The sequence below is a fragment of the Equus caballus genome, chromosome 19, assembly GCF_041296265.1.
Source record: "Equus caballus isolate H_3958 breed thoroughbred chromosome 19, TB-T2T, whole genome shotgun sequence".
Taxonomy (NCBI): domain Eukaryota; kingdom Metazoa; phylum Chordata; class Mammalia; order Perissodactyla; family Equidae; genus Equus; species Equus caballus.
Genome location: NC_091702.1, coordinates 11,942,393 through 11,954,673, shown reverse-complemented (window position 1 = coordinate 11,954,673; position 12,281 = coordinate 11,942,393). Strand labels below are relative to the sequence as shown.

Genomic DNA, 12,281 nt, shown 5'->3' with positions numbered 1-12,281 from the left:
TAAGCCCCTCCTGCACAAAGTTTCGCTTGATGCCCACCACTGCCCACACTCCCCCACTGGATGGGTCTCCTAATTCTCTGTCATCCAACACTCTCAATAAATGTAAGACACAGGGGGTGGAGCCCAGGAGAGTTCTGCCCAGGGGTGTCTCTGGTTTCCACACCACTCTCCTCCCTGACATGGAAGCCCACAGCTGCTCACCTTTATCTTTTTCTCGTGGTTGATCTCATTGCCCTGGAAGGTAGACAGCAAAAGTCCATCAGAACGAGCCCCCTAGCTATGACAAGCCCCCGGGTGCACCCCTTCTCATGGTGCCCTGCTCCAGGTCCAGGAGGGGTCTGGGCCTGACAGAAAACAGGACTTGGACCCAGGCCAGGCTCTGGGCTCCAGAGAAGGGAGGACATGGGGGCCGACACTCAGGGACCCTGTAGCCCAAGCCCCTCTGATGACGGACAGGGAGGCTGAGTCCTCAGGCAGGAAGGGACAGCTCCATCAGTGTGCTGCCTGACTTGGAGGCCGACTTCTCTCTCGCCTCCAACAAAGCCCATGCGGCTCTGCAGGCGGGCAGCTCTGCTGCTTCGCCAGCCTGGGGACCCGGGACGGGCTCCACGTGGAGCCTTCGTTCCCTCATCCCTAAGAGGAGCACACTGTCCCAGCCCACAGGGGAGCCTGGGAGGCAGTCACGACAGGAAGTTACCACATTCTGACCACTCAGGTCTTGGTACTGGGACTGTGTCTTCCCAAGTCCCAACCTGGTCACCCCCTTCTGGCCCCCGGCCTCACTCACATTTACGTAATCCTCCATGGCAGTGTCCAGCATGATCAGGTCAGTTAGCATGGTGCCCAGGAAGGGGACGATGCCCTGTGCCATCGAGGTTAGATGGGATGAGCCCCTGGTCTCAGGTGTCCCAATGACCCTCCCCTGAAAACTCCTCATGCTCAGCCTCCTGGCACAGCCCAGGGTCCCCACACGGAGCAGCCTCAAACCCTTTATAGCCGGCCCTCAATCCCCACCCCTCACCCTCCAAGAACACCAGACTCCTCCTGGTCACCTCCCAGGGCCTGCTTTTGGCTGGTCACAGGGCCTTTAATCCTTGGCCCCTCCACTCTTCCGACCCACCCTGCTGCAGCTCCCCAGGCCCTCCTCCTGGTCACTTCTAAGGGCGGGTGTCAGGCTCTGCGGCAACAGGAGGAGGGCTGCAGGAGGAAGGCCCCCTCTCTGGATTGGAGCCCCCAGCTGGGAGGGCAGAGTCCCCTCCTCTGACCTTGGAGCCCCTCCCCACAGGCGCACTCACCTTCTGCTGCTGCCTCTTCCGGCCTCTCTGCAGGGTCCTCAGCAGGGTGGCAAACTTGGAGGGCTGCTTCTGCCAGGATTGAGGACAGGGTCAAGGAGGCCAACCTCCCCTCACCCCACTTCTCCTCAGCCCCTCTGACCTCAGCCCTGGACGTCTGAACCAAGTCAGCTGGTACCCATGCTACTCCATCCTCCAGCACACTCTGATTCTAGAACAACACTCTTGCTGTGTGACCTTGGGCCGAACGCCTGTCCTCCTTGAGTCAGCCTCCTCATCTGGAAAGTGTGACAACTCCCCCTACCTCGCAGGGTCTCCTGAGGACTCAGCGTCAGTGACGGTCTACATGGTTCTGGCTCTCACCCCACCCGGCGTGAAAGGGTGGGGCGGGGCTGAGAGGACACTTCGGTTTCTCTTTCATGTGAAGCCTATGAGGTCCACTCAGGAAAGATCCACTGAGCACCACCAGCTTCCTGGACACTTCCCATAAGCCACCTGGGCACCAGTTACTGCTGACTAGGACCCAGGTGAGTGTTCCTGACAGGGACAGACTAGGACGGACCGTGGTAGGGCCAGTGGGGAGTCACACATGCACAAACATCTGTCATGCTCCAGCCATTCAGACTCAAGGCTGGGCAGCCCATTTGTCCACCTGGCCTGGGGGAATGCCTGACAGTGCCCATCCCGAGGGCAGGCAGGGAGCCCTCCTCGTGAAGAAGTGGTGAAGACAGAAGGAGCAGTGGGGGCCTGGCTTCCTAAAGACACACTGAGCTGGTTCAGGGAAGAAACATGCGCCCGTCCGCCCCATCCACGCAACAGCCTGGAAGAATCTAAGTGCTGACAGCGTGGACCAAAATGGAAGGCAGCCCCTGCTCAACCGGCCAGCTCAGCATCCCCTCCGGGATCAGCCCAGACACCCCCACTTCCTGCCATGACCGGGGCTTCCCACCCCACAAACACCTCCCCCACCTGCCCATGGACCAAACATACCCCATCTTCCTGTTCATCCAGGGAAGACTGGAATTGTACACAGAAACTTCAAGTGAGAAATGACCGTCCAGATCCTGCCCAGTCCCCCTTCCCCACACCCCGCCTCTCCCTCCACATGCCAGCCTCCACTCTACCTTGATGAGCAGCTCCCAGCTAAGGGAGTTGTCCTCATCACAGAGCTTTTTAAATTTTCGGCAGCTCTTCCTGAGGGGGGAAAGGAGGAAGGAGAAACTCAGGAACAATGGGGCAGGGGGCATAAGTGCAAGTCCCTTCTCGATGAGAATCTGGAAAATCCAAACTGCCTGAATGAGGATTTTCGTGGGGGTCCTCTGAGCACTGACGTCACCATGGGACTGCAGAGGGGGCTCTCATGTTGGTCACCTGGGGCTGCCACTGCCTTTTCTATGCAGCAGCTGTATTTTGACCAGTTTGGTTTCCCACTGGGCACAGAGTTCTGTTGCTGTATGGCAAACACTTGAAAATCTCCACTTTGGTTCAACCTACTATGTGACATCCAGGGAACCTGATTCCTGAAGCAGAACTGGGGGCCTAAGTTGCCAGTGAGGATCAGGGAAACTGCACACCCACCCAGGCCCTGTGCCCAGGGCTTACTGCCACCCAGGAAGCTCCAGCCGACGAGAGGGCAATGGCAGACACGTGGGAGCTCCCTCCTCCCCCTGGTCCTCCTGCGGAGAGGCCTCCCCACCTGGACACCTTCCCCCAGGTCTTCTTCAGTCTGTGTATGGGCACGCTCTGCAGAGCCGAGAGGACTGCGTGCAGGGAGGAGATGTTCCTCAAGGCTCGGCACTCCTGAGGAGGGAGAGGAGGAGCTGGGAGGGGGAGCAGGAGCCCTGTCTGCTCTGGCTTCAGTCCCCCTCCCTTCCACTCTCCCCTCCTGAGTGGGACAGAGGGCCAGGGCGCCAGGGTGGGCACAGGTGGACCAAAGAGTAACACTTCCAGGAGGAGGAATTTCGCTCAAAGTAGGAAGGAGCCAGGGAGGAAGTGAGCATCCCACCACTGGGACATGCGAGTCAAGGTCAGTGTGCCCTTGACAGGAAGGACCTAGCGACTGTGCAGGGGCTTAGAGTGCAGCCTTCAGTCCTGAGAGCTGATCAAGGAGAAGGGGCAGTTCCACGGCTCTGGAGAGGGTCTCCCCCCGCCTACCCTGGCCACCTCGATCCACCGCTCCAGAACCTTGGCCCTGCCCCGGGCCGTCACGTTTGGGTCCCCAAGGCAGGACGTCATGACACACTTTACTACTCTGTTGAACTGCACCACTGTGGCCCAGACGGTGGGTGCCACGTTCTCATGTCCGGGCCGGTTTCTTTTGCCCCAGGTGGAGCCCAGACACTCAGAGGGCTCGACGTTCTTGAACACTTCCTGGGGAGGAGGGGGAGTGTCACTCAGCCCTGCCACAGCCCAGCTGAGTGTCCAAGCAGGAGTCACCGGTCTAAGGAGGGGCTCAGGAAGCTGAGGATGTGTTCTCAGCGTGGTGGGAGCCCCTCGCTTTCATTGTTCTTCCACTGACAGCACCCAGCACAGGAGGACCCGGGACTCCAGACTGGTGGGGAAAGGACAGGAGCATTTACACACAGCCCACCCCCACAAACTGCAAGCTCCAGAGGGCTGCTCCGCTTGGCTCCTCCCAAGGGGGCATCTCCCTGCATCCTGAGCATCCTTGGTCCCAGGCCCCATTCCGCTGCACATTCCCCTGTGCCAGCTACACCCACGGGCTTTGTCAGGTTGTCTCCCTTTTAGTGAAGTACACGTCTGGTGCATCACAAATGCTGAGGCTGCTGAGCATCCCGAGCAGATGGCTGGACGGCCTGAGTTCCTGGCTGCACACAGTGAGTTCTCCTCCCCGACCTCTCGGGCCAGGCCCCAGCAGGCTTCCTCTGTGTTCTACTTCACTCCATGTGCTCAGCCCCTCTGTCCAGCAGGGCCTCTTGGTCCCCATCTCTACAGTGTGAGGGTGGAACACGAAGGCTGGGGAGTTGCCCAGATCCCATGGTTGGGAAGTGGTGGAGCTGGGATTGGGACCCAGGTCACAGGAGCCGCCACAGGGAAAAGCAGGTCTGGGCCAGCTGATGGCATAGGGGTGGCCTGCCCCACCCCGCCCTGAGAGCCCGGGTGCTCACCGCGTCAATGGCCGTCAGCTGTTCTGCCACGTCCCTTGGGGAGAAGGCCATGAGGCTAGGCTTCCCATCGGGCTGCTTCTTCCCGGTCACTCGACAGGGGTGGGAAGCCTCTGGAACCGGAGCTGATTCTGCGGCTGTTACTGGAGCCTGAGGTGGAAATCCCAGCAGGCCCCTTGGTCCCGTTGAGTCCAGTTCAGGACCTGGCACTTGGGCTGGGGCTGCTGATGGCACTCGCTCGGGGTCTGGAGCAGCTGAGGGCGCTGCTGCCGGTTCCAGCGCTAGAAGTGATGGCAGAAATAGAACTGGAGTTCCGTCCAGCTCCAGACGTGGCCCCTTTTCTGCCTCTGCACCTGGCAGAAGTGCTGGAGCTGGGGCAGGAGCTGGAGAAAGAGAAAGGGTCAGCTACATAAGTTGCTTTCCATGTGCCTTTCCCCAAACAGGAAAGATCCCACTGTCTTTAAATGAATCCCCAGTCGTGACCCACCCACTGGGGTAGTCTTCCAAGCCTACGGTCTCCCTTACCCTCTGTCTCCAACTCAGTGGCCTGGAAAAGGTCCACCTGGATGAGAAGAGGGGTGGCCTGGTGCTTCAGGACTGAGCCAGGCAAGAGGTCCTGGAGATACGCCAACGTCAGGTTGATCCTGGAGTGGCGCAGCATCTGCCACATATCCTGGGAGTTCTCCTGAGGCCGGGGGCCCCAGATGGGAGAGAGGGCACTGGGGAGAGGCATGTGTGAAGAGAGTCACAGGCCTGGCCTGCTGTTCCACACTGTGTTCCCACAGCACCTTCTCTGTGCCTGAGCCCCAGAGGGTGGACCAGCCACTCCAATCCCTGGGTGGCTGTCCTTGCACTGGAAGGCCTGGTCATCAGCCAACCTAACAGAGAGCCTGTGTGAGTCTGGTCTTCCACCTGACACTCTTTTCCCAAAGGGCCTGGACATAGCCTGCCCCATCCTCCACGCTCGAGCATCAGGACTGAGGTTGGAGGCAGATTTGTGACCAGGCTGCTCACCACCTACTGTTCTGGGCCCCAGTGGCGGTGCTTAGGAGAGGTGCATGTGCAGAGGGCAGGGAGAGGGAGAGGGAACTGTGGAAGCGAGGAGTCTCTCAGTGGCCGACTCAGCCCAGCCTCTCCTCTGCTTCCCATGGCGGGACTGGCACCCCGTGAACAGGTCTCTTTGATTCATTTCCTCCTGTAGGGAAGACCGCAGACCTCAGGCCTCCCACAGAAACCCCAAGAGGTGTGAGATCCAGGGTCTGCCAGTCCATCCATAGCCACAGTCCCCATGGTCTCCTAGCCCCTTCTGTGGACACAGGAGGCCCTCCCTCTGGACCCAACACCACTCATGGTCTTAGTTGGTCCTTGAAGTCTGTCATCGTGGTCTGACTATGAGAGGATGCGTCCATATCTAGAGGAGGCCAAGAGGGTGTGACATCTAACGTCCTCTGGGCATGAATACTCACGATGCCCAGAAGTGAGCTTCTAGCTCTCAGGCTACAATTGAGCCCCAGGGATAGTGTCTGCTTCCTTCATTGGACATCCTTAGTGTGTAGGAAAGGGTATGAATGTAGTAGGAGCTTAACATATAGTATTGAATGAATGAACCCCATCCAGAGCCTTCCCAGAATTCTGAGTGGGCCTGCGTCTCCTCTGCTGCCCACAGAGACCACTGCTCTGGCCGCACCGAAGACAAGGACCAGGATCAGCTACATGGAGTCGCTAAATTGTCTTGCCAATAGGAAAACAGTTTGCTTTCATGTACTTTTCCACACTCAGGAAGGCCACAGGCCAGCGAGGGGAGAGGCAGGGAGTCTCCTCACTGGGGACGGAAGCTGTAAGCGTGAGGACACGCAGCATGAGCAGCAGCCCCTTCTGCGGAGTCCGGCACCAGGCAAGCGTCTGCCGTGCTTTCTCCCGTGATTTCCTTCAGTGACCCTGTGAGGTTCATCCTCTTACCACCCCACTATTCGGATGAGCAAGGTGACGCTCAGAGAGGTGTGGGGACGTTCCCAAAGCTCACGTTTATTAGGTGGGAGACTCCCGCTGTGCTGTGGAGGGGTGGGCACTCACCTCTGGAGCAGCTGGTCCAGGACCTGTGGGGTCGGGTAGAAGGCCTGGTACACACACGGGAAGGTGGTGACGGAGATGGATCTGCCGTGGAAAGATGGTTGCAGGCAGCCTACCACCTTCTGCACTGCGCCTGCCTTGAGGGTCAGCATCGTGCGGGCCTCAGCCACGGACAGGGTGGGTTCCTTGGCATACCACGTGGACAAGGAGGGACACAGAGTCAGTGGAATCACCATGAACCACCAGGAGCATCAGGGTCTGGAGCTCAGACCAGAACCTCCCAGCACCTCAGGAAGTTGTGCAAGAGGGACGAGAGCCCGCCTTGAAAATGGTTTTGGACTTAAAAGTACAATTTGATTTTTAGGGGAATGACAAATAGTACCTTCAAGGCATTCTGTGACCTGAGGAACAATCGCACCGCTGTGCATTAAGAGCCTGTGTTAAGAGCATTACCTCAGGGAGTCATCAATAAACATCCCCACCACAGACATGAGCAAAAAGACGATTAGTGACCTTCCGCCAATCTGCGGTTCTATGTCATGGCAGACCTAGACAACTCAGAGTCCATTCGGACACGCGTAACATGTGCCCTGCAGCGTGTTGCTGAAATGGCAACAGAACTGGCTCATGTCAAGGTCCAACAGCATCGAAAGGCTGAATCACTGTGCAAAATGTCCTCCTCTGTGGAATATGATGAAGTCACTTAAGGCCTCAGCTCCTGACCTGAGCGGCCTACAATGAGTTGCCGTGTTCTGTGCAATGACAAGTAGCAGAGAAATGTATAGGATCCTGTAATCCCACCGCCATCCTCTTTATGTGTAAATCAGCCTAGCAAGTGTGATGATTCGTGAGGCTTGGAGCAGGTGTGCAAGGACAGTGGCGCTGAGTGCTACAGCTTCCCAGCCGGGAAGTTACATCAATCAAAACAGGAGCAAAATGCTAAGGTCCTCATGGCCTCGTGAAAAGTGATAACAACATTAAACATTTCCTCTATGATTCCAAGAAACGTGAAGAGTGTCTTTCCACCCTACCCCACAGCTGGCTCGGGAGGAGAGGAGGCCCAGACTCCTTCAGGAGCAAGGCCGTAGGACACTCCGTTGGGAAAGCCCTGTGAGGGCCCCAGGGGTGTGCTCAGATTCAGACCTGGGTTCCAGGCCCACGCTGAACATCTTGGGGGGGTGGGGGTAAAGACCTTCTGCTCCTGCTCTCACCTCAGACCGGCACAGGATGCTGCTGGTGGCCTGCTGCTCCTGCCCCTTGACTAGGGAGGGAGAGAAGTCGAACCCAACACATAACTCTTCAAACATCTCCTGAGTGGAGTTCTGGAAAGACAATGCCCGGCAGACGGGCCAGGAGGCATCAGGAGCCTGCTGGACATCGCCATAGGGGGACACCCCCATGAGAATTTCTGTTCCCAATTCAGGCACACAGGGACATCTGCACAGACATCTGACCAGGGAGGGAACTAGATGAAACTTCTAAGGCTCGGGATTAACACAAGGGCAGAGGAGCTTGATCCCCAGCACCCACCTGCTCAGCTTGCCAGCCTGGGGTATGAATATCACAGACTCACCAGTTTTACAGCACGTAACAAACTGCTCTGATTCGAAGTGTTTTGTGAGATGACAAGGTGCAGAGAAATGTATAGAATCCTGTAATCCACGCCCATGCTCTTTGTGTGTAATCAGCCTAGCAAGTGTGATGATTTGTGAGGCTTGGAGCAGGTCTGCAAGGACAGTGGCGCTGAGTGCTACAGCTTCCCAGCCGGGAAGTTACATCAATCAAAACAGGAGCAAAATGCTAAGGTCCTCATGGCCTCGTGAGAAGTGACAACAACAGTAAACCTTTCCTCTACGATTCCAAGAAACATGTGGAGAGTGTCTTTCCACCCGAGCCCTCAGCTGGCTGGGGAGGAGAGGAGGCCCAGACTCCTTTGGGAGTAAGGCCGTAGGACACTCAGTGGGAAAGCCCTGTGAGGGCACCAGGGGTGTGCTCAGATTCGGACCTGGGTTCCAGGCCCAACCTGAACATCTTGGGGTGGTGGGCGGGGAGACCCTCTGCTCCTGCTCTCACCTCAGACCGGCACAGGATGCTGCTGGCGGCCTGCTGCTCCTGCCCCTTGACTAGGGAGGGAGAGAAGTCGAACCCATCATGTAGCTCTTCAAAGATCTCCTGCGTGGAGTTCTGGAAAGACAGTGCCCGGCAGATGGGCCAGGAGGCATCAGGGGCCTGCCTGCACATCGCCACAGGGGGACACCCCCGTGAGGAATTCTGTTCCCTAATTCAGGCACAGAGGGACGTCTGCACAGACATCTGACCAGGGAGGGAACTAGACGAAACTTCTACGGCTCAGGATTAACACAAGGGCAGAGGAGCTTGATCCCAGCACCCAGCTGCTCAGGCTGCCAGCCAAGCCCCGGGGTATGAATATGACAGACTCACCTGGCTGACAGCGCATAACACTCTCCTCCTGCCCAGGAGGGACCCACTCCTCACCTGCTGCCTTCCCGCACAGCGCCCACGCTTACACACACACACCGACACTCACACACAAACCCTCACACAAGGTGCAAGGGCTATGGGGCTGCTCAGGTGGGATCCGAGTTGTGTCCTGCCCTACAGTGGGCTGCCCTGGGCTGCCCCACATTACCTTTGGGTACCTCCTGCCAAATTGGCCATGAGGCTTGATCCGATGTCCACAACAACACAACAGTCTCACACTCTGGGCTTTCCTGAGCCTAGAGCCTCTGAAAACTGGTACACAACAAGTAAACATGTTGTACTCTGAAGTGTCTCCAGTCAGATGAACTGGCTAGGGGTCTGTCTCTAGAATTAACTGCCTGGTTACCAGAGTTCTAAATCTGTTGGGGTCTATCGCCAAGGAAGTGAGGTCACTTTTTCAAGATTCCATTACCTGGGCTGCTTCCTGTAATCGGACCTACCCAAACCACCCCCATGTCTTCTTCTTAACTCTACATGAGGAGCTTCCACAGCCCCAGCCACAGCTCCCTGGGAATGTGATGAGGGTCCCAGCTTTGAGGAGGCGGAGCAGAATTCAGACCTCCTTTATCTTACCAGTTCTCTGTCCTGGAAAACTCATTGTGCCTCTCAGGGCCTCCCCAGTCTCCAAACCTGCCCAAGGGGAATCCGCCTAGAATCTACTTGCTAGGGACATCATCAGGTGTATATGAAATAATATCCATACCACCTGTGAGGTGGTGTCAAGTGCAAGTAATGCACAAACAAAGAGATGGAAGAATTACGAGAAGGGATGTAGCATGAACACCACTCAAACCAGGCCTGGGTTCAGCAATGCGCTATTGCAACAGGCACTTCCTCTCTTGGCCTCATTTCAATGTCAGCACAAGGAGAGGGTTGATGAATGAAATCCAGACACTGTCATCCTCTGGATTCAAACCTCTCCATTGTTTCCTCTTCTGTTTAGAAAGAGACCCAAGAGCCTCATCTTGATCTGTGAGGTGGGCAGCCTTCACCATGGCTCCCAGAGATCCCCACCCGTGGTACACACATCCCTGACAGATTCCTGTGTGACCACTGAGTGCTTAGTGACTGGCTCTCGCCAATAGAACACAGCCAAGGTGGACGAGTGTCATGTCTAAATTTTAAACACAGAAAGTCTCTCACTTCTTTCTTATTCCCTCTCTTAAGTTCCGTCTCTCTCTCTTTCCCGTGTCTCTCTCGCTCTCCTGTCCCCGAGCTGTGGAATCAAGCACACACGTTTTGAGCTGCCATACACAGAGGCCCACATGGGAGAGAACCGAGGCAGCGCCCAGGCCAACAGACAGAAAGTAACCCATGCTCTGAGTCCAAAGTGCACCTCGACTCCTTTGAGTGAACCTGAGAGGAAATTCTCTGCCAGTCGAGCATCACTTGAGGCCGCGGCCGCAGCCTTGAGGCATCTCGAGCAGAAGAACCAAGCTAATCTATGTCTGATTCCTCAACCACAAAAATTGTGAGATATGAGGCATTTGCCGTTTACAGATGCAAGGCACTGGAACCGTGATTTCAGGCCCCAGGATCTGGCCCTGCCCTCCGCCGCCTCCTCTCTCCCCCCAGGCTCCCTCCAGCCACACTGGCCATCTTTCTCACATCCTCTGGCCAAACCCCCTTCTGCCCATGAGCGTCTACAGTAGGGGTGCCTTCTCCCTGACACGCCGCTCCCAGACTTGTGCAGGGCTGGCTCCCTCTTGTCATTCTGGTCCCAGGAAATGTCACCCCAGTGAGGCCTTTCAGACCCCTACCCGGTGACGCCCGGCCCTCCCTCACAGGGCCCTGAATGCCCCCTCAGTGCTGGCTCTTTCCCCTCTCATGTCTTTGCTTTCATGCTTTTGTCCTTGTCCCCTCCAGAGTGTGAGCTCCTGACCGGCAGGGACCACTCAGTCACTGTCAGCCCTGCTCTTAGACCCACCTGAGCACCTGGCACAGGGTGAGTGCTCGGTGCACAGTCGCTGAGTGAAGAATTGTGAAACCCGTGTCCCCTCCTCCTGCTCTTCACCAAGTCAGACTGTGGAGAGGAGTGCTAGTACCAGGAGGAGTGAGTTCTCTCTGAGGCGGGGCACAGCCGGAAAGGCCTCTGCACGGCTATTCGCTGCTCCAGCAGCTGAGGCAGGCTGAGTGGGCGCCGTGTAAGTTTAAGAAGTCAGCACAGGGACTGGATGCACACAGCCTGCGCAATGACACCACCAGTTCACTTAACATCCGTCACCGAAAACAGAAAAGTAAGTGTTTGCTTGTGATGAGAAGTTTAGCTTCTTGGTTCTTAGCAATTTTGAAATGTACCACACAGCAGTGTTAACTTAGGCAGTGCTGTGTGGCAATTACATCCCAATAGAAGTGACAACAGTGAAAACCCAACCTCATTGGGCACCACTGACGCTGGAGGCTGCCTGCCCCCTGGTGGCCAGCACCAGCACTGCAGCCCTGGCAGAAGCCACCACACAGGAAGTCTCTTTGGGCGTCCTCAAGGCAGAGGCTCCCCACTGTCCCAGGGGTAAAGGAGCAGGACCTGCAGGCTTCCAGGCCGTGGGAGGAACCTCAGGAGCCTCCCTCTCCCTCATCTTTCTGTCCCTCCACTTGGGTGTCCTTTTTTCTCAGGAAGCATCCTGACCTCAACCAAGGTAATGATTCTCCTCTCCAGCCAAGTGAGGACCCCGGGAGTCCAACAAGGACTGGTCTTGTCCCTGGACTCTGGCCTTAGTTCACAGTGCTCTGGCATGTTCTCCCTTATCCGAAGTTCTCATCCACCCGAACCCCCAAGCCTCTCTCAGTTCTAAAGGATCTCCAGCAGGTGGGAAAGCATTTTCTCAGGTGCTCAGAGCACAGGGCATCATCGATGGAGAACCAAGGGCCACAGACCCTTCGTGAGCATCATACGGAACCCAGGGAGTCACCCGCTAGACGCACTCCACTTGACACAGGAGGACAACAAGGTCTTCTCTCCTCTAACCAATGTCTACACAAGAGGAGAACGGCTCATCAGAGTAGCAGGTGCCCACAGAAGTGGACTCCAGCTCACCAGTCCTGTGCCCTCCAGGCTGGGTCAGGGATGTCCTTGGAACAGGCACATACATAGAAACCTCAGGGATTCTTCGGTCCGTCTCGGGCCTTCTGGGCATGTAGCCAGGAGGACGGATGCTACTGTTCATGGCAGAGCTGCCTCCGACTGCCTTCTCCTCGGCCTCTTGTCACTTCCCTGGTGTCTGCTCTTTCCTGGGGTCCCTGCATGGTCCACACAGGAGAAATCGGTGTGAGTGTGCCTGTGCATGATTGGATG

The 12,281-nt window shown here is 56.8% G+C and overlaps 1 protein-coding gene across 1 annotated transcript in view; it reads right to left on the bottom strand.

The window, feature by feature from the left end:
- The window catches only part of LOC111772165 (ral guanine nucleotide dissociation stimulator-like), a 58,852-nt gene extending 47,988 nt beyond the window's left edge, over positions 1 to 10,864 (bottom strand). Inside the window, exons 1-13 of the mRNA XM_070243184.1 lie at positions 9,138 to 10,864; positions 8,561 to 8,671; positions 7,699 to 7,809; positions 6,491 to 6,672; positions 4,943 to 5,136; positions 4,421 to 4,800; positions 3,447 to 3,662; positions 2,989 to 3,092; positions 2,417 to 2,486; positions 2,283 to 2,309; positions 1,296 to 1,364; positions 788 to 862; positions 202 to 234 (exon numbers count right to left, since the gene is read on the bottom strand). Coding sequence (XP_070099285.1) covers positions 202 to 234; positions 788 to 862; positions 1,296 to 1,364; positions 2,283 to 2,309; positions 2,417 to 2,486; positions 2,989 to 3,092; positions 3,447 to 3,662; positions 4,421 to 4,800; positions 4,943 to 5,136; positions 6,491 to 6,672; positions 7,699 to 7,809; positions 8,561 to 8,671; positions 9,138 to 9,263 — 1,698 coding nt within the window. The 5' untranslated portion in view covers positions 9,264 to 10,864. The remainder of the gene's footprint in view (positions 1 to 201; positions 235 to 787; positions 863 to 1,295; positions 1,365 to 2,282; positions 2,310 to 2,416; positions 2,487 to 2,988; positions 3,093 to 3,446; positions 3,663 to 4,420; positions 4,801 to 4,942; positions 5,137 to 6,490; positions 6,673 to 7,698; positions 7,810 to 8,560; positions 8,672 to 9,137) is intronic.
- Positions 10,865 to 12,281: the final 1,417 nt, after the last annotated feature.